This window comes from Panthera leo, chromosome B4, assembly GCF_018350215.1.
Source record: "Panthera leo isolate Ple1 chromosome B4, P.leo_Ple1_pat1.1, whole genome shotgun sequence".
Lineage (NCBI taxonomy): Eukaryota > Metazoa > Chordata > Mammalia > Carnivora > Felidae > Panthera > Panthera leo.
In genome coordinates, this window is record NC_056685.1 from 51,963,144 (window position 1) to 51,990,666 (window position 27,523).

The 27,523-nt window shown below is 35.5% G+C and overlaps 1 protein-coding gene across 8 annotated transcripts in view; it reads left to right on the forward strand.

The window, feature by feature from the left end:
- The window catches only part of PLEKHA5 (pleckstrin homology domain containing A5), a 240,809-nt gene that overhangs the window by 125,335 nt on the left and 87,951 nt on the right, over positions 1 to 27,523 (forward strand). For 6 of the 8 annotated variants that reach the window (XR_006204714.1, XM_042945933.1, XM_042945928.1 and 3 more), the window contains 4 exons: positions 16,480 to 16,563; positions 17,478 to 17,598; positions 20,433 to 20,537; positions 23,280 to 23,352. Coding sequence is in view for 6 of the 8 variants with exons in the window: in XM_042945933.1 (XP_042801867.1) it covers positions 16,480 to 16,563; positions 17,478 to 17,598; positions 20,433 to 20,537; positions 23,280 to 23,352 (383 nt within the window). In the remaining 2 variants the exon portion in view is untranslated. Of the gene's footprint in view, positions 1 to 8,769; positions 8,822 to 16,479; positions 16,564 to 17,477; positions 17,599 to 20,432; positions 20,538 to 23,279; positions 23,353 to 27,523 lie in introns of those variants that run through there. The other 2 variants (XM_042945931.1, XR_006204715.1) reach the window with 2 other exon arrangements.

Genomic DNA, 27,523 nt, shown 5'->3' on the forward strand with positions numbered 1-27,523 from the left:
ACTGAAGCCTTTAAAGTCTTTTACTTTTTTACATTTTGCCATTTCTGGTATAATTCTTTTTATGCGGGTTTAGTAGCAGCCTTGTGATTTCAAGGTTTTTTTAGAAGAATTTTCCAATAAAGTTTACTCTTAAAGAACAGGCACCATCTGCTTTTTAAGTCTAGTTGAAGCAAGAGCAATATGGAAATTCTTAATATTTTAAATATTTTCACATCAATTTACTGAAACAAAGAATAAGACTCCTTGTATACATTTTTGTGTGAATTACGTAAGTATTGAAAGGAAATTATCTACGTCATCTTTTTATTTGTGAATGTGCAAAAATACCAGACTTGAGGAATTTGCAATAACTGCCTCATACATGACTCCTAGTACATTATACTTCTATATTTGGAAGCAGAGAAATACAGAAGTAGGGTCTCAAGTTCATTTTATTTGATTTGACGGCCTTAATTCACAATTCACAGTTTTTCCCTTGAGTTGCAAGATTTTCAGCTGGAAGCTGAAAATTCTGCCCAAAGCCAGAAAATTTAAGTATATGGAGCACTCATGAATATTTTTATTCCCTTTAAAATTTTATCTTGAATCCACTTAAAATATTTTAACATGTTTTTAAAATAGCCTGTGTGTTAAACTTAATCAGAAAGTTACAGTAGTCACAATGAATTATAATATATTCAGTATACATATTAAACAAAGATGTTTTTGAGGTGTTATGACATCAGAGGTCATTGGCCTAAATGCTACTAAAGTTGAAGGGAAGTTACTTAAACTTCTTTGTATGAACAGGAAATTAAATGTGGCCAAAAAGGAGGGGTCAGGGGAAGATGAGCAGAACTGCAGGGGGAAATAACCTGAAACTGACATAAAAATTTTACTGAAATCTAAAGCTGTAGAGAATAAAGTACTTGTCTGTTTTCTAATGAATAGGTATGCATTAAGGAACTCTTTCCATCAGTATTGAAGCCTGATGGAAAAATACAATTGCGCCATTCTTTAAGTTTGAAATTTAGCATAGTAAAACTCAGATGAAATCATATTCTTGAAGTTACTAATAGTATTAAACTGTATTTTTGTTTTCTAGGGGCATACAGTACAAAATCTTGCGCATAATCGATGCCTAATAAATATTTGACTATCAGTAAATGAATTGATTAAGCAAGTTAAATGAATGAGGAGACCCCCTTGATCCTTGTATTGGAGAGATTTCATTTTCACTCTGATAATGCAAACCTACTAGTTAGCAAACCAACTAATAGGATACCATGACCTGTACTCTGTTAGAAGGAACTGTATCTCGGGAGTACAGTACCTGCCAAGTCCATAGCCAGCAGTGGCCACTGGATTTCATTGGTGGCTCTACTTATTGTATCTATCTCTATTGTAGGAAGTGAGCCTTACCCCTGCTATTCTGGGTCAGATTTCTATCCCACCTCATCTGTACGTGAGAAATTTCTCGGTACTCAGGGATAATAATTTGTTGACTAAATGGAGCCTTAATTAAGTGCTGTGTGCGTCACAAGTGCATTGAACCTTTTCAGAGTTATAAAAAATATATTTGCTCCTAGGAGTAGAGGAAATACATTGCTTCAAAACGTATATGCTAAATGTTTTATGTGTAAGTGTGTTGTTACTCAAAGCCTAGATTTTCTGCCCCATTTCTGTATCCCCTCTTTTCAGTATGTGCTACACTCTCACCACATCTGACTACTCTTGCCTGATCCTCAAGCTCAGTTCAAATGGCACCCATTTCTGTGACATCTTCCCTGCTCTTTCCCTTCTAAGCAAGATCAATCCCTAATTGGTCTCCCCTTTATATTTTGATTATGGTTATATTACTCTTCCTGTTTCTTTATTTATATTATCATTAAGGCTGTGTCACCAGTGCCTGTGTCATATTGAATGAAGTATTTAAGTTACACAAAAATATAGCCATTTTGGAAGAAAAGCTACCTTTTGTTGTTGTTTATAAAATCTTTGTTTCATAGAAGTATCATTTGACTGGGTAGTAGTAACTACCTTTTTGTTCTTGAGGTGATTGCTCAGATAAAGCTCTTGTAGTATTAAAATGATGAAACACTGCAGTGAAGAAGAGTAAAATTCAGTAATTACTGATTTTTTTCCTGTTTGAATTGAGCTATCCTGTCAGTTTGACTATTGGGAAGAATGCTTCACCTACAGTAAAATAACTGGATCTTTTTTGAAATCATGTGGTTCTTTATGTGTAGGTTAGAGTTAGAATAACTTTTTAAAGTGGTATATGACCACACATAGAAGAAATAGTGCTTAAATTCAACTTTTTCTAATTTGTTGTTTGCTTCCTTACCAATGGTAGTAAACTTCTATTTAATGCATGTTACAATAAAACATTAGTAATTAGCATTCATTAGCAAGTAGTAGAGTTGTCTGAATTAATGCAATTCTATGTTTATATATATTGAGTATGGCATTGAATGCCACATTATTGCATTTAAATGCTAAGAATATTCTTTTTTTTTTTTTTTTTTAAGTTTATTGGAGCTCCTGGGTGGCTCAGTAGGTTAAGCGTCTAACTTCGGCTCAGGTCACGATCTCACAGTTCATGAGTTCACGCCCTGCATCGGGCTCTGTGCTGACAGCTTGGAGCCTGCAGCCTGCTTCGGATTCTGCGTCTGCCTCTCTCTTTACCCCTCCCCCACTCACACTCTGTCTCTCTCAAAAAAATAAAATGGTTAAAAAAAAAAAAAGTTTATTTATTTTGAGAGAGAGAGAACACATGAGAGCAGGGGAGGAGCAGAGAGGAGAGAGAGAGAGAAAATACAGGGCACCCCAAGAATATTCTGACTACTGAAATGTTTCTGAGTTGGAGTTCTGCTTAGTTTTATTTTAAAACTCCATTAGACTTCTGTAAATAAAACTTTTTTATACAAGTGACTCTAATTTTTCAAATAAGTATTCTTTTAAACTATAGGAGCACCTGGGTGGCTCAGCCGGTTAAGTGTCTGACTTTGGCTCAGGTCATGATCTTGTGGTCTGTGATCTCCCAGTTTGTAAGTTCAAGCCCTGCTTCTGGCTCTGTGCTGACAGCTCAGAGCCCAGAACCTGCTTCAAATTCTGTCTCCCTCTCTCTGCCCCTCCCCTGCTCATGCTTTCTCTCTCTCTCTCTCTCTCTCTCTCTCTCTCTCTCAAAAATAAATATTCAAAAATTTTTTTAAAAAATTAAACTACTTTAATATACCCTATGATCATTTTTTTGTTCCTATGTGTGGTATTACAGTTGCTTTTTGCATAGGTCATTCAACAGTAAACTTTAACCTCAGGTCAAATTATCAGGTTCCTCATTCATTAAATTATAGTCCTATACAAACCATTGTACTTTGTATTTAAGACAGAGCAGAGAGGAACTCCTGGGTGGCTCAGATAAGTGTGTGGCTTCAGTGCAGGTCATGATCTCACAGTTCATGGGTTCAAGCCCTATGTAGGGCTCTCTGCTGTCAGCACAGAGTCTGCTTCAGATCCTGTCTCCCTCTTTCTCACTGCCCCACCCCTGCATGCACTCTCCCGCACACGTGCACACGCACTCTCTCTGTCTCTCTCAGAAATAAACATTTTTTCAAAAGAAGAAAAAAGAGCAGAGAGCCAGCAACTTTGTAAAGCGAGGAAGTGACATCATTTTACTTTTCAAGAAATCTCTCCTAGAACATTCAAGTTTAGCTGCTATTTAGTGAGAACTTAGTTAGGTCCAGGTAATGTGTATTTGTGCTATCAAGTACTTTTTTCTTTTAAAAGTCCTATTGCATAGGGTTTATTATTGTTGTTTGGGTTTTAGTTCAAAAAAGAATTTAAGGCTCAGTGAGGAGGATGCTCTAAATAGGAGAGAGCCTAGTTAAAATGAGGTGAATTTGAATGTTGTTAAAAGACTCTTGGGGAGATAAGAGCCTAAACAAGGGCAGTGATGGAGATGTCTTTAGTTGTGTGTTCTCTAAGGTGATGTGTGGGTGACAGCCAGAAATGTCACCTGATTCTTGAATGTTTGACAGGAAATTACTTTGGTGGATTAGTGCATATATTTGAAGAATCCTATTTCTGTTCTCACCATTAAGTGCCATTTAACCTTGCCATTTAAAAGCTCCTTAAGAGTCACTCAGATGACTTACAAGTGAAAGAATTACCTAAATTATTTTAGGTATTTTTGCCTATAATGTGTTTTGTAATTCAAGTGTTTTGTATCAAGTGTTCTAAAAGGTAATGGTGCCATAACACTCAGGATATGTAGCAATTCTTAATGTGATAGACACATTTTGTCTATAACTAGCATGGAGTTAATTGAATTATTCTTGATGTTACTTCAAAAATTATTTAAATCTGTTAAAAAGTATTTATAGATTGTAAATGAACATGTTGGTGTTATTTAAGGTTTTGTTGAAAAGCTGGATTAGAAATTATCTACAAATAACCCAGAAGTAAAACAAATGAATTTGTATGTGAGCCTAATATTTTCAATTTTTTGTCTTTATTGTTCCTAGCCTATAATAATGTTTTCATATTTATACTTACAGCATTACATCGTGTTCATATTTTCCTACTGGGAAAAACAAGATACTCAGGTCCTGTTGGGTGCTTTTGTAAACCCATGCTTTACAGTTATTTGTACTTAAATTCTTTGGTACCTGTAATTGGGAATGTGAGGCAGTGTTTATGATTATGCTGTGATAATTTTATCTGAGCATCTAAGACTGGAAAATGATTCTGAAGCCTTAGAGAATAGGAAGATGGAAAAGAGATAGGGAATCTAAAATTAAATTGGAACTGGGAAGGTTTCATTATTCTGCTTCAGATAGATGTGGTCTTGGGGTGATGCCAGGCAGTGAGGCAGAAGGAGACAAGACGAGCAGCGAAGGAGGCTGTGTGTCACTGGTCTGTGGAAAAAGGGAAGGACCTCTGAGGAAAGTACAGTGTTGTGTTATGTTGTGTTGTGTTTTAGTACCATTGGGCAGAAACACAGAAGATGGAGGGCAGAACTGAAAAGTCTCATTGGCTGAGATAAGATTCAAGGCAGGGGCAGCTATTGAAAGTTGGGGATCTGAAAAGGACACAGCTCAGGCCTTGGGGCTGCCTCTTCCTCGCCTTGTCACTGTGTGACTTCTGACAGCTTTGTGAATCCTGTCAGCCTCAGTGTATGCATTTTGTAAAGTGAAGATAGTAACCTCAGAGGGTCTATGTGAGGATCGGTTGTCACATTTTAACCACAGGTGTGACAGCTGAGTGTGTGAGCAGCACTCACTGTCCTGCTCAAGTGGTAGCGATGATCAAGGTGATAATTTTGATACTTTTTGCTGAGAGTGAGGATCAATGAGGTACTCGCACCTAAGAAATCCTTTCTTTTTAACCCCCCAGAAATGGGAGACGATCCATTTGCTAAATGATGAGAGGAGAAAGGAGAGAAAGAGTTAAGACCTTAAGGAGATGGTGGGTAAATGAATCACTGAGGTTTGAGCAGGATGTCTGGAAGCAGTTAGTTCTTAAGTTAAAGGCAAATGGCATTTAGAAGAAATGCGGGGAAAGGAAACATATACTTTTCATGTTTTGCAAAAAAAAAAAAAAAAAATTACACTCTTTTAGACTGCTAACTCAGTGGTTATCTTTTCACATAAGGTTCAAGAATTGAGTCTCAAGAAAAGGCAGGGCACTTATAGTGTGTTTCTCTTGTTCTTAAAACATTGCCTTTAACTGTGGGCACAGTTTTCCATGCCAACATATTTTCATTTTAAAAATAAATTGCAGACATAGTCATTGTGGTAGTCAGATTTCGACATAACATTTTCTCCTTTTTATTAAAATAAAAATAAAATAGTTATCTGTATAAAACATTAACAAACTTAACATGTAACAGTATTTTTAAAATTTCTCTGAACTACCTTAGAACCAATTTAATAACTAAGTCACAACTACAAACATGTTTTCAGAACCTAATTTGAGACTCTTTGAGTCTCAAAGTGATAAGGCTGTATGATTTCTAGCAATAAAAGCTCTTCAATTTTAGAATAATCTGGAGAGTGTTATTGTCTAATAGTATACTGAAACCAAGGACAAATTGAGAATGTACAATACTCCATTTTGTGTTAAATAGAAGGATACTAAAAACAAAAGAGTCATAAATACACATATGAGCTGTTTGCTCTACAGCTTTCAGACAAATTTGGGAAATAAACAGCCTCCGTAGTTCCCACACCTCTTCCACCTTGCTCCCTTCTAACAACATTGTGAATATGTGGCACCTTTTATGCGTTGAGCCCTTGTAAAAATCCAAGTCATGGTACTGGCTTCGTTGCCAAACCTCTGTGATACCCTGTTTTTCTTATACTAAATTAAATCCTTCTTTCTTCCCCATAAGGGAAACACATGATTCAGAGCAAATCATATAAACGGGTTTGCATCTGAGTTTAGTAAGAGACAACCAAAATCTCTTCTGTGGAATAGTTTTCTAAAACCACATATTTTTTGTGCACAGTAGATAAATTTTCACTGTATTGCCACAGTTACACATATAAAACACTACTAAAGCTTACTTTGTCTAATGTATTATTACTCAGAAGAATTATATTGGTTGTTATTGACAATGTTAATAGCAGTTTTGATATTTATTTCTTAAAAAAACAATAGATTTTATGTATTGAGCAGTCATTGAAATTATGCATGATACAAAAGCGTTGAAACTCACACACACACACACACACACACACACACACAAATAAGTATTCCCATAGGAGAAAATTGCAATACTAATAAATATCCAGAACATTGCTGTTAGTTGGCGAAAACATTAAAAAAAAATTCTGGCAACAAAAGCAAAAATAGTGGGACTAAATCAAACTAAAAAGCATTTGCACAACAAAATGAAAGAGCAATATAACAGGGGTGCCTGGGTGGCTCAGACAGTCAAGCATCTGACTTTTGGTTTCAGCTCAGGTCACAATCTCACAGTTTGTGGGTTTGAGTCCCGCATCAGGCTCTGAGCTGATGATGCAGAGCCTGCTTAGGATTCATATTCTCTCTCTCTCTATCTCTCTCTCCCCCCCCCCTCCCTCCCTCCCTCCCCCCACCCTCTCTTTCTTAATCTCCGCCCCCACTTCCCCTTAAGCACTCTATATCTCAAAAAATAAATAAATAAAAATTTTAAAAAATGGCAGTCTACCAGGTGAGAGGAAATATTTGCAAATCATATATTTGATAAGGAGTTAATACCCAAAATATATAAAGAACTTTTACAACCCAGTAGCAACTGATTTTTAAATCTTTTTTTCCCCTCTGTCTTTCTAAACCCCTATTGGGGTTTGTATATGAAATGTGCAATTTTGTGCATTTTATGCATGTACTTAGTGCATGGAGGGAGGTATTTCTTTAGCAATGTCATTGGCATCTTCCCTTAAAAGTGTTCTGCTGAGGGAAGACTAGCAATGTGGACTGAACACAAAATGCCTTGTTCCAATGACCCTGGAAAGGGACACAATACCAGCTTCCCCTATCTTCAGTGTGCTGCCATGTAGTTTAAATTATTCTTCATATAAAAGCACCTGTCACTGAGAGTTGACTCAAACCCAGTGAATTGCTCTGTTTTCACAACGAGGCTATAAGGAGTAATGTAGTTTATCAACTTTCCCTGTTCATGTAGGCTGCTAGAAAGCTCAGTACTGCTTAAAATGGTACAGCTTCACCCAGATTTTCTAGTACAGTTACCTACATGATGCATTATTTGGTTCATAAATACAAGGTTTGAAAAGAAATAAGGTAGAGTAGTAAGTATATTCCATCTCCAGCAGACATGTCTTTTTTAATTTGTTATTTATATAATCTGATAGAGACACAACGTTTTACACACACTCATTTATTCATCTTAAGATCTTTTAAAACTAAATTATTATTGAACGAAGTATTTCCATAGAGGCTCTAAATAAGCAGGTCTTGCATTTGGTCTTCTAGTTTAGTAAATGATTACATGTCTGGTAATAAATAGTGAAGAAGGCATAATGCCAGAAAACAAGTAATTTGTGTTGCTGTTTGTCAATTTCTTGATATTTTCCTGAAAATGGAATTGATTCAACCTTTTTATCTGGACTCCTAATCTGACACATGATCCTCAGATTAAGCTAGTGAATATGCCCTATTTTCTTTGGTCCTGAACTCTCCAGAATAGCTGAGTCCATTTTTTTTTTTCTTTTTTAAGTGTTGCTTGTCACTATTTAAGAATCTTCTCACATCCTGCCTTTGCTAGCATAAAAACACAGCTAATCTTTCTTTGGAACTTTTGTATTAGAATTACTTTTCTCCTCTGTCTTTTTGACATATTAAGGGCAGGTATCTTTACCAGAAGCATGAAAACCAAGAGAGATTACAACTTTATTCTTTTACAGTAAATACTGAGTACAGTAGCCCCTTATCTGCAGAGGATACATTCTAAGACACCCCCTACCCCCAGCAGTGGATGCCTGATTGCACAAATAGTACCAAATCCTATATATACTATGTTTTTTCCTATACATGCATACCTATGGTAAAGCTTAATTTATACATTAGGCACAGTAAGAGATTAACAACTATAATAATAAAATAGAACAACTATAGTCTACTGTAGTAAAAGTCATATGAATATGATCTCAAAATATTTTGTTCTGTACTCACCCTTGTTCTTTTGATGATGTGAGATGATAAAATGCCTATTATGACACAGCATGAGGCTACCAGTGGCCTTCTGGGGATAGGTCAAAAGGGTCATCACTGAAGTTGACCCATGGGTAACTGAAACACAGAAAGCGGAAAACCATGGGTGAGAGGGGGCTACTAGGTGGGTACTATTTTAAACTTTTAACATAAACAGTTGACTGACCAGTAATTTAATGACAATGACATGCTGAAAGTCCTGTTGTTCACAATAAATATAAGCCAACACTTATGGAGGACTTACTCTGTCCCAGGCCATGTTTATACCGCTCACTCTTTTAATCCTCATAAACGTCTCCACTATAAAGTAAGTTTCATGAGGGCAAAGATTTTTATGTTTTGTTCACTGCTATCCCCGGTGCCTAGAGCAACTCTGAAAAAAATAACCAACCTTGATACAGTTACTGGTACTAAGTTAAGGAAACTGAGGCATGGAAAGTTAAAGTAATTTAGATACCTAGCTAATGAGTCAGGGAGCTGGGATTTAAGCCTAGGTGGCCTGATACCAGAACCTGTGCTCTCAATTGCTGTTATTTCCTGCTGCCTCTGTTGTCTCTAGAGAAATACAGAAACACAAAGAAATAGTAAATGTGGCGTATTCAGCAGAGTTAATTGTTAGAAGGCTATGATGGTCTAGCATAGGCTTACATAACCTCACACCATTGGCATTTTGGGCTCCATACTTTTTTCCTGTGGAAATCTTGCCTGTGCATTGTAAGACATTTAGCAGCATCCTGGACTCTACCCACAAGATACCAGTCCCACTTGTGACATTCAAAAATATTACCAGACATTTCCAAATGTCCCCTGGGAAATAAAATCACTCCCAGTTGAGGTCCACTAGTCTAGACTTAGACATTAAACCAGCACAGACAAGGGCTGCTGCCTGGCTCAGTCAGTGTGGATGGAGCATGCAGACTCTTGATCTCGGGGGGTTGCAGGTTAGGGCCCCTATGTTGAGTGTAGAGATTACTAAAAAATAAAATCTTTAAGGGGTTTACTCAGGCATGTAAGCATCCAACTCTTGATTTCAACTTAGGTCATGATCTCATGGTCCATGAAATTGAGCCCTGCTTTAGGCTCTGTGCTGACAGCGCAGAGCCTGCTTGGGATTCTTTCTCTCCCTCTCCCTCTCCCTCTCCCTCTCCCTCTCCCTCTCCCTCTCCCTCTCCCTCTCCCTCTCCCTGCCTGCTCCCCACTCCCAAAATAAATAAATAATCTTTTAAAAAATAAAATAAAATCTTTAAAAAAAAATAAAACATCAGAGAAGCCAGGAAGTATGAGTAGGTAAATACTGGGCATCACATTTGTTAAAGTTAGGACTTCTGCTATGCCACAGAGAATTCAAAGACACGATGGGAAATAGTTTGTTCTGTGATCTTAAGAATGTCTTATATCAAGACCTGAATTTTATCCCTGCTTTATAAGGATTCCACTAGAAACACAAATGTATGTAACATTATACCTTTCCAGTACTTCCTTTTCGTTCATGACGAGCATAAAAATCTCTGGCAAGGATTTTTAAAATGGCATCTTTTCTATTAAAGCTTCAAAATGCACTTTTTGCAGCATAGACGTATGTTAGTTTGGAACTAAGTGGTACAATCAATTTTGCTATAACACAATTAGTATGTTCCTAAAAAATCACCTCACTGTGCAAAATCAGTCAATGAAAATCAGGGGCTTTTGTGGAAAAGAACTTCATTGGAAGACCCCTCAAAAATTTCATTAGTTGGGGCGCCTGGGTGGCTCAGTCGGTTGAGCATCCGACTTCAGCTCAGGTCACGATCTCACGGTCTGTGAGTTTGAGCCCCGCGTCGGGCTCTGTGCTGACAGCTCAGAGCCTGGAGCCTGTTTCAGATTCTGTGTCTCCCTCTCTGTGACCCTCCCCTGTTCATGCTCTGTCTCTCCCTGTCTCAAAAATAAATAAAATGTTAAAAAAAAAAATTAAAAAAAAAAAGTTGCTCAATTTTACTGGTAAATGGTTAGGAAACACAAAAATACTGCAGATACACTTTGCCTTGAAAAAAGACCCACAGTTTGTATAGTGGAAGTGGACATTGGGACGGTTTTAAGTTGTGAGTTTTGGGAAGTTTTGGAAGTACGGGAATCTGAAATTAGATGGAAAGTTGTATCACTACATATGAATGGGTGTGTTGCATAAAACAGGCAGTGAACTAACGTAGCTGACAGATGTTTGAGGTTGTGCAATCGTATGATTGATGTACTCCTGTACACACAAACAGGACAGGATCACAGACAAGAGCATGTATAAAAAATGTGGAATTTATGTGACTGATATTCAAAGTGTTCCCTAACATATGAATCACATTGGAGAACACACTTTTCCACATTTACATGGGATGTATTCCACATATCAGTTACAACAGAACTGATAGTACTCCTGATCTGAATTTTGAGGCCCTTCCATAAAAGAAAAAAACTGGTGGACTACAAAAGGATAGCAGATGTAGGATGAAAACATATGCTTTGTAAACAGTGCAAGGGACAAAATTTAGTAGAATTGAGGAAAGGGTGAGAATTATTGTCATCCCTACTCTCCTTCCTGGTCCTGAGCAGACAGTCCTCCTTCGTGCCAGAGACAGTGGCCCTGACTTGATACTTAAACAGTAGGCCAGCCATCTCCCACAGTGCCCAGTTGGTATATATGGATAGCATATAATGAACTCTAACATTAACAGAGATGGCTTTGTGGAGATTTTTAAAGACTCATTTGGATTTCATTTACAATTCTTTCACTTATTGGCACTCAGTATTCATTTAATTCATATTTTTAGTTTCTGTGTATAATTTCCAAATTATGTTTACCCTTACCATTACAATACCTTAAAATGAAACATTAGTATAAAAATGAAGTGTAAATGCCAACATAAGGAATGATTTTGAAATTTAAAATAAATTTTTAGATATATATAAAAATATATATAAAAATATATTTGCTCAGGGGCAGTAAGGATTGGCAATCCTATCAGGTGATAGGAAATTACCACATTTAAACAGTTAAGACTGGAATTGATATTTTGCTTTAAAAATTTTTTTAAACGTTTAGGGGCGCCTGGGTGGCGCAGTCGGTTAAGCCTCCGACTTCAGCCAGGTCACAATCTCACGGTCCGTGAGTTCGAGCCCCGCGTCGGGCTCTGGGCTGATGGCTCGGAGCCTGGAGCCTGTTTCCGATTCTGTGTCTCCCTCTCTCTCTGCCCCTCCCCCGTTCATGCTCTGTCTCTCTCTGTCCCAAAAATAAATAAAAAACATTGAAAAAAAAAAAATTTAAAAAAAAAAAAATTTTTTTAAACGTTTATTTGTTTTTGAGAGAGAGACAGAGACAGAGTGTGAGTGGGGGAGGGACAGAGAGCTAGGGAGACACAGAACTTGAAGCAGACTTTAGGATCCATGCTGTCAACACAGAGCCCGACGTGGGGCTTGAACTCACTAACCATGAGATCATGACCTGAGCCGAAGTCGGATGCTTAACCGACTGAGCCAGCCAGGCACCCCAATTTTAATTTTTTTTAAAGGAATAATTAGAAAATGTTACTGTGACTTTTCTATTTGATAATTATGTTGTTTAAATTAGTTTTCAGGAACCAGATTTTAGGAATACTGTATAAGACAGAACAAATGAATAAACATTTGAGAGGACTTTTTATTTATTTGTTTATTTATTATACATCCAAGTTAGTTAGCATATAGTACAATAATGATTTCAGGAGTAGATTCTGGTGATTTAGCCCATCCCCCCACCCACAAGCCCTCCAGCAATCCTCAGTTTGTTCTCTGTATTTAAGAGTCTCTTATGTTTTGTCCCCCTCCCTGTTTTTATATTATTTTTGCTTCCGTTCTCTTATATCAATCTGTTTTGTATCTTAGCATCCTCACATGAATGAAATCATATGATATTTGTGTTTCTCTGATTGATTTCACTTAGCATAATACACTCTGGTTCCATCCACATAGTTGAAAATGGCAACATTTCATTCTTTTTGATTGCTGAGTAATATATATATATATATATATATATATATATATATATGCATATATATGTATATATATGCATATATGTGTGTGTATATACATATATATACATACATATACACATATATGTATATACATACATACATATATATGTATATATATACACACACACACACACACACACACCACATCTTCTTTATCCATTCATCCATCGATGGACCTTTGAGCTCTTTCCATACTTTGGCTATTGTTGATAGTGCTGCTATAAGCATTGGGGTGCATGTACCCCTTCAAAACAGCACACCTGTATCCCTTGGATAAATACCTAGTAGTGCAATTGCTGGGTCATAGGGTAGTTCTATTTTTAATTTTTTGAGGAACCTCCATATTGTTTTCCAGAGTGGCTGTACTAGTTTGCATTCCCACCAGCAGTGCAAAAGAAATCCTCTTTCTCTACATCCTTGCCACCATCTGTTGCCTGAGTTGTTAATTTTAGCCATTCTGACTGGTGTAAGGTGGTATCTCATTGTGGTTTTAATTTGTATTTCCCTGATGATGAGTGATGTTGAGCATTTTTTCATGTGTCTGTTAACCATCTGGATATCTTCTTTGGAGAAGTGTCTATTCATGTGTTTTGCCCATTTCTTCACTGGATTGTTTTTTGAGAACTTCTCTATAGAATTTGGATACTAACGCTTTATCTGATGTGTCATTTGCAAATATCTTTTCCCATCTCATTGGTTGCCTTTTAGTTTTGCGCATTGTTTCCTTTGCTGTGCAGAAGGTTTTTTTCAACTACTGGATGAGGTCCCAGTAGTTGAGAGGACATCTTTATGTTACAGTTATGCTTATGTAGTGAGAAAGGTTATTTCTTTCATTAAAAAATATTATGGTCATATTGTTTTATTGCATTTCTCTATTGCACTTCACAGATAGTGTTGTCTACAAATTGAAGGTTTGTGGTAACCCTGCTTGTGTTAATCTTTTGGCACTGTTTTTCCAACAGCGGTTGCCCACTTCACGTCTCTATCACATTTTGGTGATTTCTCACAATTATTTCAAACTTTTTCATTATTCATTTGTTCTGGTGATCTGTGATCAGTGACTGAGACTCACTAAAAGCTTAGATGATAAACAGCATTTTTTAGCAATAAAGCATTTTAAATTAAGGTATGTACATTGGGTTTTTTTTTTTTAGACATAATGTTATTGTACACTTAATAGTGTAAACATAACTTTTATATGCGCTAGGAAACCAGAAAATTCATTTCTTAGTTTATTGTGATACTCACCTTATTTCAGTAATCTGAAATGAAACCTGCAATACCTCTAAAATATGCCTGTAAAATACTTTTGTGTTAGAGTGTCCTTGTAGATTTTATAAGAATTTTATGTCAATATAATATCAGCAGTAAATTTAAAAAAACCTCACACACATTGGATACTTTGAAGAAATGAAGAACATAAATATATTTGTATTTCATATTGATTTTAGTCACTGGTCTTTTAAGCTAGAATAGTAAGATTTTTATTAGGTTTACTGTTTAAGACATTGTGCTCTGAAAAGTACTTAGATAATAAAATCACCATTTCATTCAAAATAGCATCCACTTTTAGGCAAAAGAGTGTGCTCTTTTTAAACCATTCACTATTTAGGTATCTCCATTCCTTTATGTTTTTTTCTAATGGATACCCAAATCCATGTAGTGGTCAGGATATCAGAGTAGTCTCTTAGCCAGATAACTATTGCAGAGCCATGTTGTTACAATTTAGATCTTCCAGAATTTGGGGATTGGAGTCTACTGTATTCCTCCTAGGCAAGATGACATAGCCTAGGGAAATAATGCAATATATAAGGGTTTGTTTGCTTTCTTTTTGCAATATTGGATTTTTATGCAAAGAATTTGTATATTTCTGTTCTATCTACCTCTGCCTTTTTAATGCTTCCTAGGAGAGGCTTTAAGAAAACAAAAGATGCTATCTTCCATTTTTTTTTTTTTTTTTTTTTTATCACTAAGGTGTCCTAATCCCTATCCTTGATTACTTTACCCACTCCCTTTTTCTCCACACTTTTATTCTGTTAAACATCACAATTTATATACCTCGACACATTCATGGTGTTCATCACATCTGGGTACTTCAGAATTTTCCACTTACCTGCAGAGGCTGTACTTTCTTAGTTATTCTGTTACCAGTTTACTGCTTATTACATAAACTGCTATCCCACATGAGACCTTAGGTTTCCACCATTAAACTCACTCACATACTTCAAAATTTTTTTTACTGTTTATTTATTTTTGAGAAAGAGCACAAGCAGGGGAGGAGCAGAGAGAGGGAGACACAGAATCTGAAGTAGGCTCCAGGCTCTGAGCTTGTTGGCACTGAGCCCGATGTGGGGCTCAAACTCCTGAATTGCAAGATCATGGCCTGAGCTGAAGTCAGACGCTTAACCAACTGAGCCACCCAGGCGCCCCACTCACATTACTTTTTATGTAGTGAAAATATCACTCCAAATGGATATTTAAACCCACCAAATCTTAATCTCTCTATTGCATAAAAACAAAACCACCTCAAAAAGCTGATAATTTAGTAGTCCTGTGTGCTTGTTAGACTGGTTATCTAAAGGAATAATAGAGTGGGGCGCCTGGGTGGCTCAGTCAGTTGAGCGGCCGACTTCGGCTCAGGTCATGATCTCGCGGTCCATGAGTTCAAGCCCCGCGCCGGGCTCTGTGCTGACAGCTCAGAGCCTGGAGCCTGTTTGAGCTTCTGTGTCTCCCTCTCTCTGACCCTCCCCCATTCATGCTCTGTGTCTCTCTGTCTCAAAAATAAAATAAACGTTAAAAAATAAAATAAAGGAATAATAGAAACACATTATATTCCATCAGTCATTCTACTCCCACAATAGTCAATATGTATCTGTACCTTTTCTTTTTTGTGGTTTTAGTTTTATTTAATGGATAAAGTTTCAAGTACTATGTTACCAATAAAAATAATATTAATAAAAGTTAGGATATGGAAAAGGAATTTAAATATCTAAAGTTTGCCAGGAAGTTTGTGGCTTGTGGTTATAGAGCACATTTAATAATCTTTTAAGATTAACAAAGCAATATTCAGTTACAGCATCTTGAAATTTTTCTCTGTAAGGAAAGTAAATGATAGATCTTCCTTATAGATCTTGCCTTATAGTATGTGACCCAAAGGGGGAAAATTAATTTATAAATAATAATGTGTATTATTTATCAGTATATATTATACTTTTTTTTTGGCCTCCAGTATTTTTTATTTAGATAAATCGTTTGGGAATTCTTTTCCCTCTCATTTCTAAGAAGACAGCAGGAGACCTAATCTTATCACTCAGCCTAAAAAGAATAGTATATGAATTTGGCATTACTTCTCTATGATGTGCCTAAATAAAGATACAAAATAATAGAAGTAGGTAGATACTCATTCTTTGTGTCCCACCTATCAGATGTGAAATGCAGTGATCGTGGAGCCAAATCAACTTACTTTTTTATAAAATAGTGAGAAGAAAGAATTGAGGTCAGGCTTGGGAGGTGGGAGGTTCATTTACCTATATGGTAAAACTGTAGTAGCATTCACACATACATGTGTACATGGTAGGTAGTAGAAAGGGTGTATTTGGAGATTTCATCACCTGGGAGTTTGAATTTCATCTCTTTTATTCACTAATGTTATAATAAAGAAATCACTATTTTCCTACCAGAATATTAGAAAAACATTTGTGATAATAGAAGTACATGCATTTTCTCTTTTTCTCTTTTCTTTTAGCCATAATGAAAGGAAAGTAACCTGTAAACATCCAGTCACAGGACAGCCATCACAGGACAATTGTATTTTTGTAGTGAATGAACAGTAAGTAAAGAGTTTCATGGAATGCCTTCGTTTTAAATGGTGTTAGCATTAAGATTGCTGTTATCCAAAAACATATTTTTAAGTTTATTTATTTTGAGAGAGAGTGTGAGCAAGAGGAGCGGCAGTGAGAGGAGAGAGAGAGAATCCCAAGCTCCATGCTGTCATGACCCGAGCCGAAATCAAGAGTTAAGACTAGGACACTTAACCAACTGAGCCACCCAGGCACTCTGCTGTTGTCCATATGTTAATACATTATAATTTAACAGTTTCTTATCTGGATATTTGCAGTCAGGTATAACAGAAACCCATCTATTTACTATGGATGGCATAGGAACATAAAACTTTCTTTGATGAAGAATGTAATCTCAGAAGCTGTTGGTACAAACACAGACAGTAAGCTCAAGAGTCCAGAATTTAACGTCAGAGAAACTATAAACTTTGTCAGATTATTAAACTAATGTGAGCTCAGTTTTCTCGTCCTTAAATCAGAGATAGTGGTAATTACCATTTCTTAGGATTATTATAAGCATCAAATGATATATGTGTGAAAATATTTTATATACTATAAATCTGTTCACAAAAAAAGTAGCTCTTGATATCATTATTTTTATTTTCGATAATAGAATAGCTCATCTTTACTGAGGTTTTAATTTTCCAGTTAGATGACCAAGTAGCATATCTATAATAATGCTTATTAAAATAAACATGGTTTTAACCTATCATGTGCTTAGGAGATATGCTAATTATATTTAAAATAGTTATAAATATTAAGCTCTGACTCTAGAGCTTATTAAGCTCTAACTAGTATCCAGCTCTTTGGAAAAGTGGGACATCAGCATTATAATTTCTAGGGAAGGTTTATTGTAAAGCAGTCAACATGTACAGCAAGTTTTAGCATTCTGACATATTTTCAGGACTGTTGCAACCATGACATCTGAAGAAAAGAAGGAACGACCTATAAGCATGATAAATGAAGCTTCTAACTATAATATGACTTCAGATTATGGAGTGCATCCGATGAGCCCTGTAGGCAGAGTAAGTTCTTTTGCTTACTGTTAATTACTGATATCTGGTATAATTGGTTGCATCTATTACTATACTCTTAATGGGCTTAGAATTAAAGAATAATTATTTCATTTTTCTTATTACATGAACCAAATTACATTTGAGATAATTTACTTAAGGAATGATGTGGAATATAAAATAATAAGATTATATTTTAATAATTTAATGACTTTTTAAAACTATTATAGAGTTCAGATTTTGAATAATTTTACAAATATATGGATGTTTACGTGAGAAAATGGCAATTTATTGAATCAACTGAAGTTTTAAAGATGAGGGTTAATATAATGGCATAGAAATACCATTTTCTGACTGTTATAAATCCCTAGATTGAGCAGACAAACTTTTTAAAAAGAAATGTAGAATCACTGCCAAAGGGAAACCCTAGGCCACTGTGCTTGATGATTCTGACATATTTAGAATCCATTATACAAAAAGTGCCATAGTCATATGGAAATAGAGGAGGGTGGTGTTTCTTTATAATCACAAAGAAAGATGTTAATTGTTTAATGTAGGGTCCCAGACTTTGTGTCTATAAAAATTTGTAGTTACTGCTTCTATTTATTTGTTTAAGTTATTTAAGTAATCACTGCATCCCACGTGGGGCTCGAACTCATGACCGTGAGATCAAGAGTCTTTCTTATGCTCCTCTGAGCAAGCCACCTGGGGGCCCCTGTAGTTATTGTTTCTTATACTTTAAACTACAGTGCTAATATTTTAAATTTAGAATTTTAATATGAAAATTTTATCAGTCTCTTAAAACACATGCTACTAAATCTGAATAAATAGTTGCCTTAAAGTTGCTTCTCAGTTCCTAAATTAATGGATAGCAAGAGAATCAAGTGATAATAAAAGAATAATCTTTATTAAAAAATAATATATTTTATAATAGAACAGTTATAGTAAATTATGTTACTATAAAGAAATGGGTAATAGGCAGTTATCTATTTTAAATGCCTGTTGTGACATTTTTGTTTTAATGTTTTTAAAATGAAATTTTGTAGAGTATTACAAGTTAATATAAATTTCTAAATAATGTAAATATTTTCTAATTCTTATGTAACATAAAATGCTAGTAAGGTAACTGAGTATTATAATACTTCATTAATATATTTTAATCAAAATCTAGAGAAATGATATGTAGGTTGAGGGCCAGCAAGTCATTATCTGGAAAGAGAGTCGGATCTCTGCCTCACACTTTACACTGAAAATTTTCCAGATGGATCAGGTGTTGAAATGTTAAAAACAAAACTATAAAAGCACTACAAAGAACAATGGAAGATTTTTAAAAAAACAAACGCAGAATGCAGATTGGCTTTCTAAATATGACATAAAACCCAAAAATCAAAATAGAAAATAAGGAGATTGAACCATAAATAATTATTATGCATGCATAATATCTGCAATTCATGTAATAATTCACGAATAATTCCTTTATAATCAAAAGAAGTTTTTTGAATCAATAAGGAAAAGGCTTACAGCCTACTTTTTAAATGGGCATATTATGTAAAATCCCCACCCAGAAAATGGAATTTTACTGTTAAATATATGAAAACAATGTTCAAACTCATTCATAATATGAAAAATGCTAATTAAAACAACAAAGGATACCATTTTTCACATATCTAATTTGCACAGGTTAAGAAGTTTTCTAGCGCAGTACCTCGACAACAATGTGGGTAAACAGGCATTTTCTTTATGTAGTAAGCTCCAAGAAACAGTAGAACAGAATAGTAGGTATTATATATGTAATCATTTGAGGAAAAAAAGATATTCCATACCTATGAAAACAGTTATCTTAGATGAATAAGTGCACACAACCCTATGGTTGCCTCATAGGGTTGAGTGCTAGAGCCCAGAGGTAGGAAGTAGATGACCAGTCCCAGTGTGTATCTTTTTGTACCATTTGAGTTTTATACTATATTTAAGCATTATGTATTCAAAAATAAAGTGAAACTTATCAACAAAACATACTTTGGGAAAATGTGGTTGATATTGGGTCTTAACATTCTGTTATGTACTAATATAAGCTTCAAAAAACAAAATTCTCGTGAAATGTGCTGGATTCTAGATAAGTTAAACAATAAGAGATAATTTGATATTACTTACCTTTATAGAGAACTCAAATTCAGCTTCTTTGTTTTTGTTTGTTGGTTACCACTACCATTCCTGCTAAATCTTCATACTAAATAAACGTAGCAGTATCTCAAAAGATTGTATCTCCTTATGTATACTTTTAAATATATAGTAAACACTATCTATCTGGCATCATTCAAGTTCAGAATTGCCCATAAAGGAGAAGACAGTACATGACATTAAGCAGTTCTTTCCAGGCTTGTGTTGACTTGATGTGGTATGTTTTATATCTGAGTATTTCTCTTGACCCTTGACACTGTTCACTTTCTGTAATTGAAATAACATTATTAAATCAGATATAAAGCAAAAAGTTCTACATTTCATTTATTCTTAGATTTGTTCATTTTTACCCAAGGTTTATTCAATTTATATAGCAGGTAGGACAAAATAGTGCCACACATTGTGTCTTTTTAAAAATTGTATATCCCAGTTTTAAAGGACAGATTGTAAAACTTGTGATTCTTTGTAATATCCTGGGGAAAAATTCTTTGTGTAAAATTCTTACACTTGAAATAAGTAAATCCTCAAAAAGCAGAATTGCTATAATTCATCTGAAAAGATTTAAGTCCTGCATGTTTCAGAGAAATCTGGAGAGATAAAATTATGAAGAAGAAATATAAATACCAACTATTAATAACACATTTTCTGTTTTTCTTTTTTCTATTTAGACTTCACGGTCTTCAAAAAAAGTTCACAATTTTGGAAAAAGATCAAATTCAATTAAAAGGAATCCTAATGCACCTGTGGTCAGGCGAGGCTGGCTTTATAAACAGGTATTTTTTGTTTGTGTTCTATTTGATGTGAAAGAAAAATGGACCTTTTCAGCTGAATGTACCTAGGACAATTATATAAAATAGAGAAGGAACTGTAGAATTAGTCATCCAGATTCTTTTTATTACCACTGAAGAATGTTAGAATAGTAAAGAAAGAAAAAGTAATGGATGTTACTTAGAACACAGATTGTGTGTCTTTGTTGTAGGTATTTCTAGTTTTGAAATTAAATACATGCTGTATGAAATCGTTAGGAATACTATGCTAAAATTATCCAGGCAGAAATATTTTTTAAATGGGGAAAAAAACATACAGAGATACTGTTCATTTTTCTGTTCATTTAAAAATCATTAGAGAAGTGTACAATTATATACTTCTCTGCTTTATAGAGAAATCGTAATTGAGATTTTTATAGTTTTCTCAGATTTTTACTTTTAGGCTCTCAAGACTACTCTCTTAAATGTGTTGTTTTTTCTTTTTTTCTTTTCCTTTTTTTCTTTTTCTTCTTTTCTGATCTGTTTGCTTAAGTATGGCTCACTGTCAGACATCCTGATGAGTTGGGGTGTATATTGTTTTATCGTTTGGAAAACCTGATAACTAAGCTTTTTTGGAACCTTGCCATTACTTTGGGAATTAGTAAGGATGCATGTACATTGGACTTCCTGACATCTCTTTTCATGCTAATAGACTGTTTTCTTTTTTACTTTCTGGTTTGCACCTGGGTTTCCAAGTTAAGTGACCACCAGATAACTGAGATGATATATTCAGCCTTCAAGACCTTTATCTATCTTTGTTCTGTCTCTGATTATACATGTATACGGAGGATACATTCATTAGACATCTTTCCATATGAAAGCTGAGGTGGCAACTTACGGAGAGAGGGCCATCTTAAAATCCAAAGAATTCCCAATCATTCAAGCAAATTAGTTTTGCCAGTGTGTCGCTGAGTTGATTGAGTATGTAACTTGAATACCAACTTTTATTTTTATTTAAAAATCATCTACTAAAAAAAACCATCTTGGGGCACCTGGATGGCTCAGTCAGTTGAGCATCCGACTCTTGATTTCAGCTTAAGTCATGATCTCTCGGATTCGTGAGTTCAAGCCCCACGTTGGTCTCTGTGCTGACAGTGAGGAGCCTGCTTGGGATTCTCTCTGTCTCTCCCTTCACCTGCCCTTCTGCTACCCACTCACGTGCGCACGTGTTCTCTCTCTCAAAATAAACATTAAAAAAACATCATCTATATTTTCACCATCGGACATTTAAACTTATCTATACTAAAATATTTCTTTAACTAGTCTTCTAATAAGTCCAAGTTATGTTCAAATAGCTCAGTGTAATATTGAGCCTAATAGACGATACAGAATTTCTTTAAAATGATATTTGTTCTTATTTCTTGATCCCTTGGTTAATTTGTATTGCAGAAGTGTTAACAACCAGTTTCTCTACCATGAGTGTTTATTTTGTAATAGCTGTGTGACTTACACAGAGTGTTTGCAGAGTTACTTAAAAGTGTAAACTTTTTGGGGCACCTGGTTGGCTCTGATGGGTGAGTGTCCGGCTCTTGATTTTGGCTCAGATCATGATCCCAGAGTTGTGGGATCAAGCCTCACGTTGGCTCCTTGCTGAGCATGGAGCCTGCTTAAAATAAAAGTGTAAACTTTTAAATTATTTGTATTAAAGAATATTATTAGGACATTAAGAATAGCATATACTGTTAATTTTTTTTTTTGGTTCTTTGATGTAGCTGTCAATTTTAAGGACAAATCCCTTACTTTAAGATTTTTATCTATATAATTTCTTTAGTTCTAAAGTCATTTTTGATTGTTACAACTAAAAATAATGTTAATGCACATCCAAACTGACCTCTTTTTTGCGTGTGTGTGTGTGTGTGCATGTTTCACTTACTCTTGCAGTTTTTATTAAAACTGTAATTTTGTTTGAGCTTGGTATTTTTATTAACTGAATTACTAAGAAAAAGCTGCCAAAGAAGCACTCTTTTTTGCAGGGTGAGCAAAACCCAAACTGTATATGTAAGAAGAAAAAAGTGTTTATGAAATCTATTTGTATGCTAAGTTTCCTTTATTCACAGTCATTTTAAATCACATTACCTTTGGGATAATTTCAAATCACATATTTTTCTTCTTGTTGGAGATTAACATTTATTAAATCTGTTCTACCAGAATGCACACAATGCTGCATGGTTATGCTATCCTCATATTAGCAGACATGTGTGTTCAAAAAAGTAATTTCAGATTGCTTACAAATATGAAGCTAAATCAGATTGCTTCAACAGTATTTCTTACATGATGGTATTACTCTTCAGAGACCTGTATACTTGGGAATGTCTTAAGGTGATACAAGTCCCTAGAAAACTACCTCCATATTTTTGCTTTGTATATTAGGTTTCTACATCTTGTTTTAAAAGCTTATTTTAGGGGCGCCTGGGTGGCTCAGTTGGCTAAATGTCCAATTTCGGCTCAGGTCGTGATCTCACTGTTCATGAGTTCGAGCCCCACATCAAACTTTGTGCTGACAGCTCAGAGCCTAGAACCTGCTGCAGGGCAGATTCTGTGTCTCCCTCTCTCTGTGTCCCTCCTCTGCTCACATTCTATGTGTGTCTCTCAAATAAATATTAAAATTTTTTTTTAAGAAATAAAAGCTTATTTTAAATAAAGGTATCCGAAATGAATTTGAATTTTCTGAAATGAAAAAAAACCCTTTAATATGCTGATTTAATATAGGACAGTACCGGCATGAAGCTATGGAAGAAACGCTGGTTCGTGCTTTCTGACCTTTGCCTCTTTTATTACAGAGGTAAGTTTACTATAAACTGTCTTAGTGTAGTATTTCATGATAGGATATGTTAAGTAGTAGATACTTTTTTTTAAAGAAAAAACATTACAATTCTTTTGGCTGTTTTATTACCAACAAACAATATCAAGAAAACCTTTTCTCCATCGATATATAATACTGAGTACTTGAGGGATGACTGAAGACAATATTGTGCTTCGAGCAGATTAGTCCGAGTTTGGTCCAATTTCTATAGTGTGATTGTGTTAATCTGATTTGTTTTATGTAAATAGTGTATGACTCTTCACTCTGTAATGTTATCCTTGAATTCATTGCTTAATAGACAAAAGTCATTAGTCTGATAAGATTTTTTTTTATTTTTTTATGTGTCAGCTTTGTTAGCTCTAGCTATTGAATTGTTGAATGTTCAGGTCTCTGCAGCAGAGACTATCAAAGACTACTCTGATATATTGGCAATTTTTTTAAGTACAAAATAATGTACTTATTATGATTCCCACCCTCCCCACCCCCTTTTTTTCAAACAATGACAGACTCCCTGAAACATGGAGAAACTTGTGGAAAGTATACATACCAGGCTGTTAATGTTGGTGGAGAGTAAATAAAGGTATTATCTTAGGTATTGAGTTATTGTCTCCATTTTTCCTATATGGATGCCATAAACTCCTTTTTTAAATATGTTTTCTTGTTAGTAAATTATTGACAAATACAGTTTCAGCTCAAAGTCCAAATAAGTCTCTCCTCATGTGCTACGTGGATCTGTTAGATACGATACAGTTGGTACCCAGCCATGAAAAAGTTTATATAGGCTGCGCTCTCCATGGAAATCTGCTTCAATTATAATATAAAACCATGAACCTGGACAGTAGTTCTTTCTTTCCTACTTTAAAGTCTGGTTGGAAACATTCGTTAAAGAATTAGATTGTCAAAGCGTGTTGAACAGTTTATAACTTTTCTAGATGAGTATATCACAAGATAAAACAGGATTTTAGAACTGATTAGCAGTTTTAAAATTTGCTTTGTGATTGCACAAACAAAAGGGTGATGAAATTCTGTGGCCATCTATCAAAGCAATATAATATATATTAACTTTCAGAATTAGAAATTACTAGAATTATATTCATCTGTTTTTCCCCCACTGCAAACTGTGGTTGAAAAGTACTGCTGAGTCAGAATTAAACAAACCTATAAAATTTCATTTTGTCACAGAGATGTTGGTCAGGCAGCAATTGCGGTATTATCTTTAGTCTTATGCCAACCTTACTCTACAATTTTCCTTAAAGGCTTTCCCACTCGTTCAAAAAGTCAAGATTTATATATAACTTAGGCATAATTTCTAAGCTTATAGGTTGTACTTCCCTCCTCTTTTCAGTTTATTTATAGTCTTTTTAGAGCTTTAAATGAGACCAAGAAAATGTTTATTACCACTTCTCATACAAAATTCCTTAATGTTAATTTACCACAAAAAGAACACTGTGTTCCTGGTGATTTGCTATTGTTGCTCATGGAAAGGTGCTGCCTACCACCTCTTTTAAAAGTTTTCCTCTTTTAACCGAATTTTTAAAATGTAAATGTTGACTTCAGAAGCTGTGTTGAATCTGAGATTATGTATTATTATTAACTATATGCATTTTACATTCACTATACTTGTTAATTTTAGTATGGTTCCCCAGACAGAAACAATGTAAAAGAGAAGAAAATATAAAAAGGAAAGAAATATCATTTAACTCACTTCTGCTCTTCAGACGCTTGGAAATGAGTATTATGATATTATACACTTCCTCTGTTTTATCAGTAAGAAATGTCAGATTTGAAATAAAAATGACCTGGGGCGCCTGGGTGGCGCAGTCAGTTGAGCGTCCGACTTCAGCCAGGTCACAATCTTGCGGTCCGTGAGTTCGAGCCCCGCGTCAGGCTCTGGACTGATGGCTCGGAGCCTGGAGCCTGTTTCCGATTCTGTGTCTCCCTCTCTCTCTGCCCCTCCCCCGTTCATGCTCTGTCTCTCTCTGTCCCAAAAATAAATAAAAAACGTTGAAAAAAAAATTAAAAAAAAAAATAAATAAATAAAAATGACCAGATTTTAGTGAGATGGTCTTAATACCTTGCTTTTTTTTTGAGCACTTACTATATGCTGAGCATGTAGCATAGATGGTCTATGTCTTCCCTTCCAAGGTGGGAAATATTATGCCCTTTTACACAAGAGGAACCCAAAGGGCAGAGAGGTCATACTGTTTGCCTGAGGTCTCACAACTGGCATGTGTCATAGCCAAGATTACTTCTCTTAACCACAGAATTTTTCCTTTCACAGATCTCTTATGTGCTGAATACAGCATCCCCATTCATTTCTTCTATATCCTTCCAAGTGTCTGGTATACTGACATACACAGTGCACTGTCATAATTTTTTGACCATCAGTCTGCATTTCACAGATATGGAGAGTAAGACAGAAAATAAGTGATTGGGTATTTTTTTTTAATTTTTTTTTTTTTTTTACATTTATTTGTTTTTTGAAAGACATAGAGACACAGAGCACAAGTTGGGGAGGGGCAGAGAGAGAAGGAGACACAGAATCCGAGCTGTCAGCACAGAGCCCGACATGGGACTCGAACCCACAAACCATGAGATCATGACCTGAACCCAGGTCAGCCACTTAACCAGTTGAGCCACCCAGGCGCCCCAGTGATTTGCTATTTTTTACAATAGGTTAGGAGCCAATACCAGATGGAAGTTCAGGTTCCCACTGATCTTTGCAGAGTATCAGGCATATTATGACAGAGCACTTAGATTGTTCTATTTTATAGTCAGTCTGTTGACAGTACGTATCATAGGACTTAATTCATTCAACAAATATTTATTGAGCAGATGCTGTCAAACAGTAAAAGAAGGGTGCCTGGGTGGCTCAGTCGTTTAAGCGTCCAACTTCGGCTCAGGTCATGATCTCACAGTCTGTGGGTTTGAGCCCTGTATTGGGCTCTGTGCTGACAGCTCAGAGCCTGGAGCCTGCTTTGGATTCCGTGTCTCCCTCTCTCCCTGCCCCTCCCCTGCTCGCTCTCTCTCTCTCTCTCTCTCTCTCAAAAATAAACATTAAAAAAAAAAAAATGAAAGCACTCATGAAGCTTACATTCTAGAGAAGTCAAGGAGACAGTAAATTCAAATAAACAATACCATGACAAGTGCTTTTGGGAAAATAAGGTCATTGTATTAAAGACAGGCATGAATGAAAGATTTCTTTGGATCAGTTCTCTCAGCAGACGTTTTAGATAGCAAAATGTAAATAAGAGCCAGAGTGAGCAGTGTATTGCAGGCAGGGGGAGCAAGAGTGCAAAGGCTGGAAGGTAGGAAAGTGGAACATCAAAGGAGCCCACAGAAGGGGAGCAGTAGGGAGGGAGGTGGGAGGAATGGAGGAGATTGCACCAATGTCAGACCCTACTAGAATTTCAGTTCTACTGTAAATTCCATTAGGAAACAATTGGATGTTTTTAAGTATAAGAGCAACATGCTGTGACTTACATTGTGGAAAGCCTACTCAAGCTGCTATTGGAGAATGGATTATGAGGAAGGAAGGAAGCAGAGACTAGTTAGGAATTACTAGGTAGAAGTGATGATGGCTTAGACTAAGGTGGTAGCTAGCAGTGAGCACTTTTGATGCACCAGATGTATTATTAGGTAGTAGGATACAGAAATGAACAATATAAACGCATCTCCATGGAAGTCACAGATTAGCTAAAGGAGTCTAAGAAAGAATGTCATAGTGTCCAGTTATGTAGAATGAGTGTTGACCAGGAGTACCAGGAAAGGATTGGGAAATAAGGATGATCTAGGCAAAGAACTTCACATGTTCAAAGCATGAGTGAGCACGACATATTTGTAAAATGACACATGGGGCTTGTGTTACTGAAAAGAAGGTTATGCCTAAGGACATAGGAGCAAAGGCTAACAAGTGGTTCAAGGCACAAAAGGAATCTGTTTGCCATCCTCATGAATTTTAACTCTGTCTTAAAAGTGAGAATAATAATAGGATACATTTAGAGTACATTTTAGAAAAATCACCCTAGCACTTAAACAAGAAGCCAAGAGACCAGTTAAAGTATTGAAGTATTCTAGGTAATGATAATTAGTGATAATATTCCAGTCTATAAGTTACATACCCAGCTGTAATTATATGTATTTTTTTGTC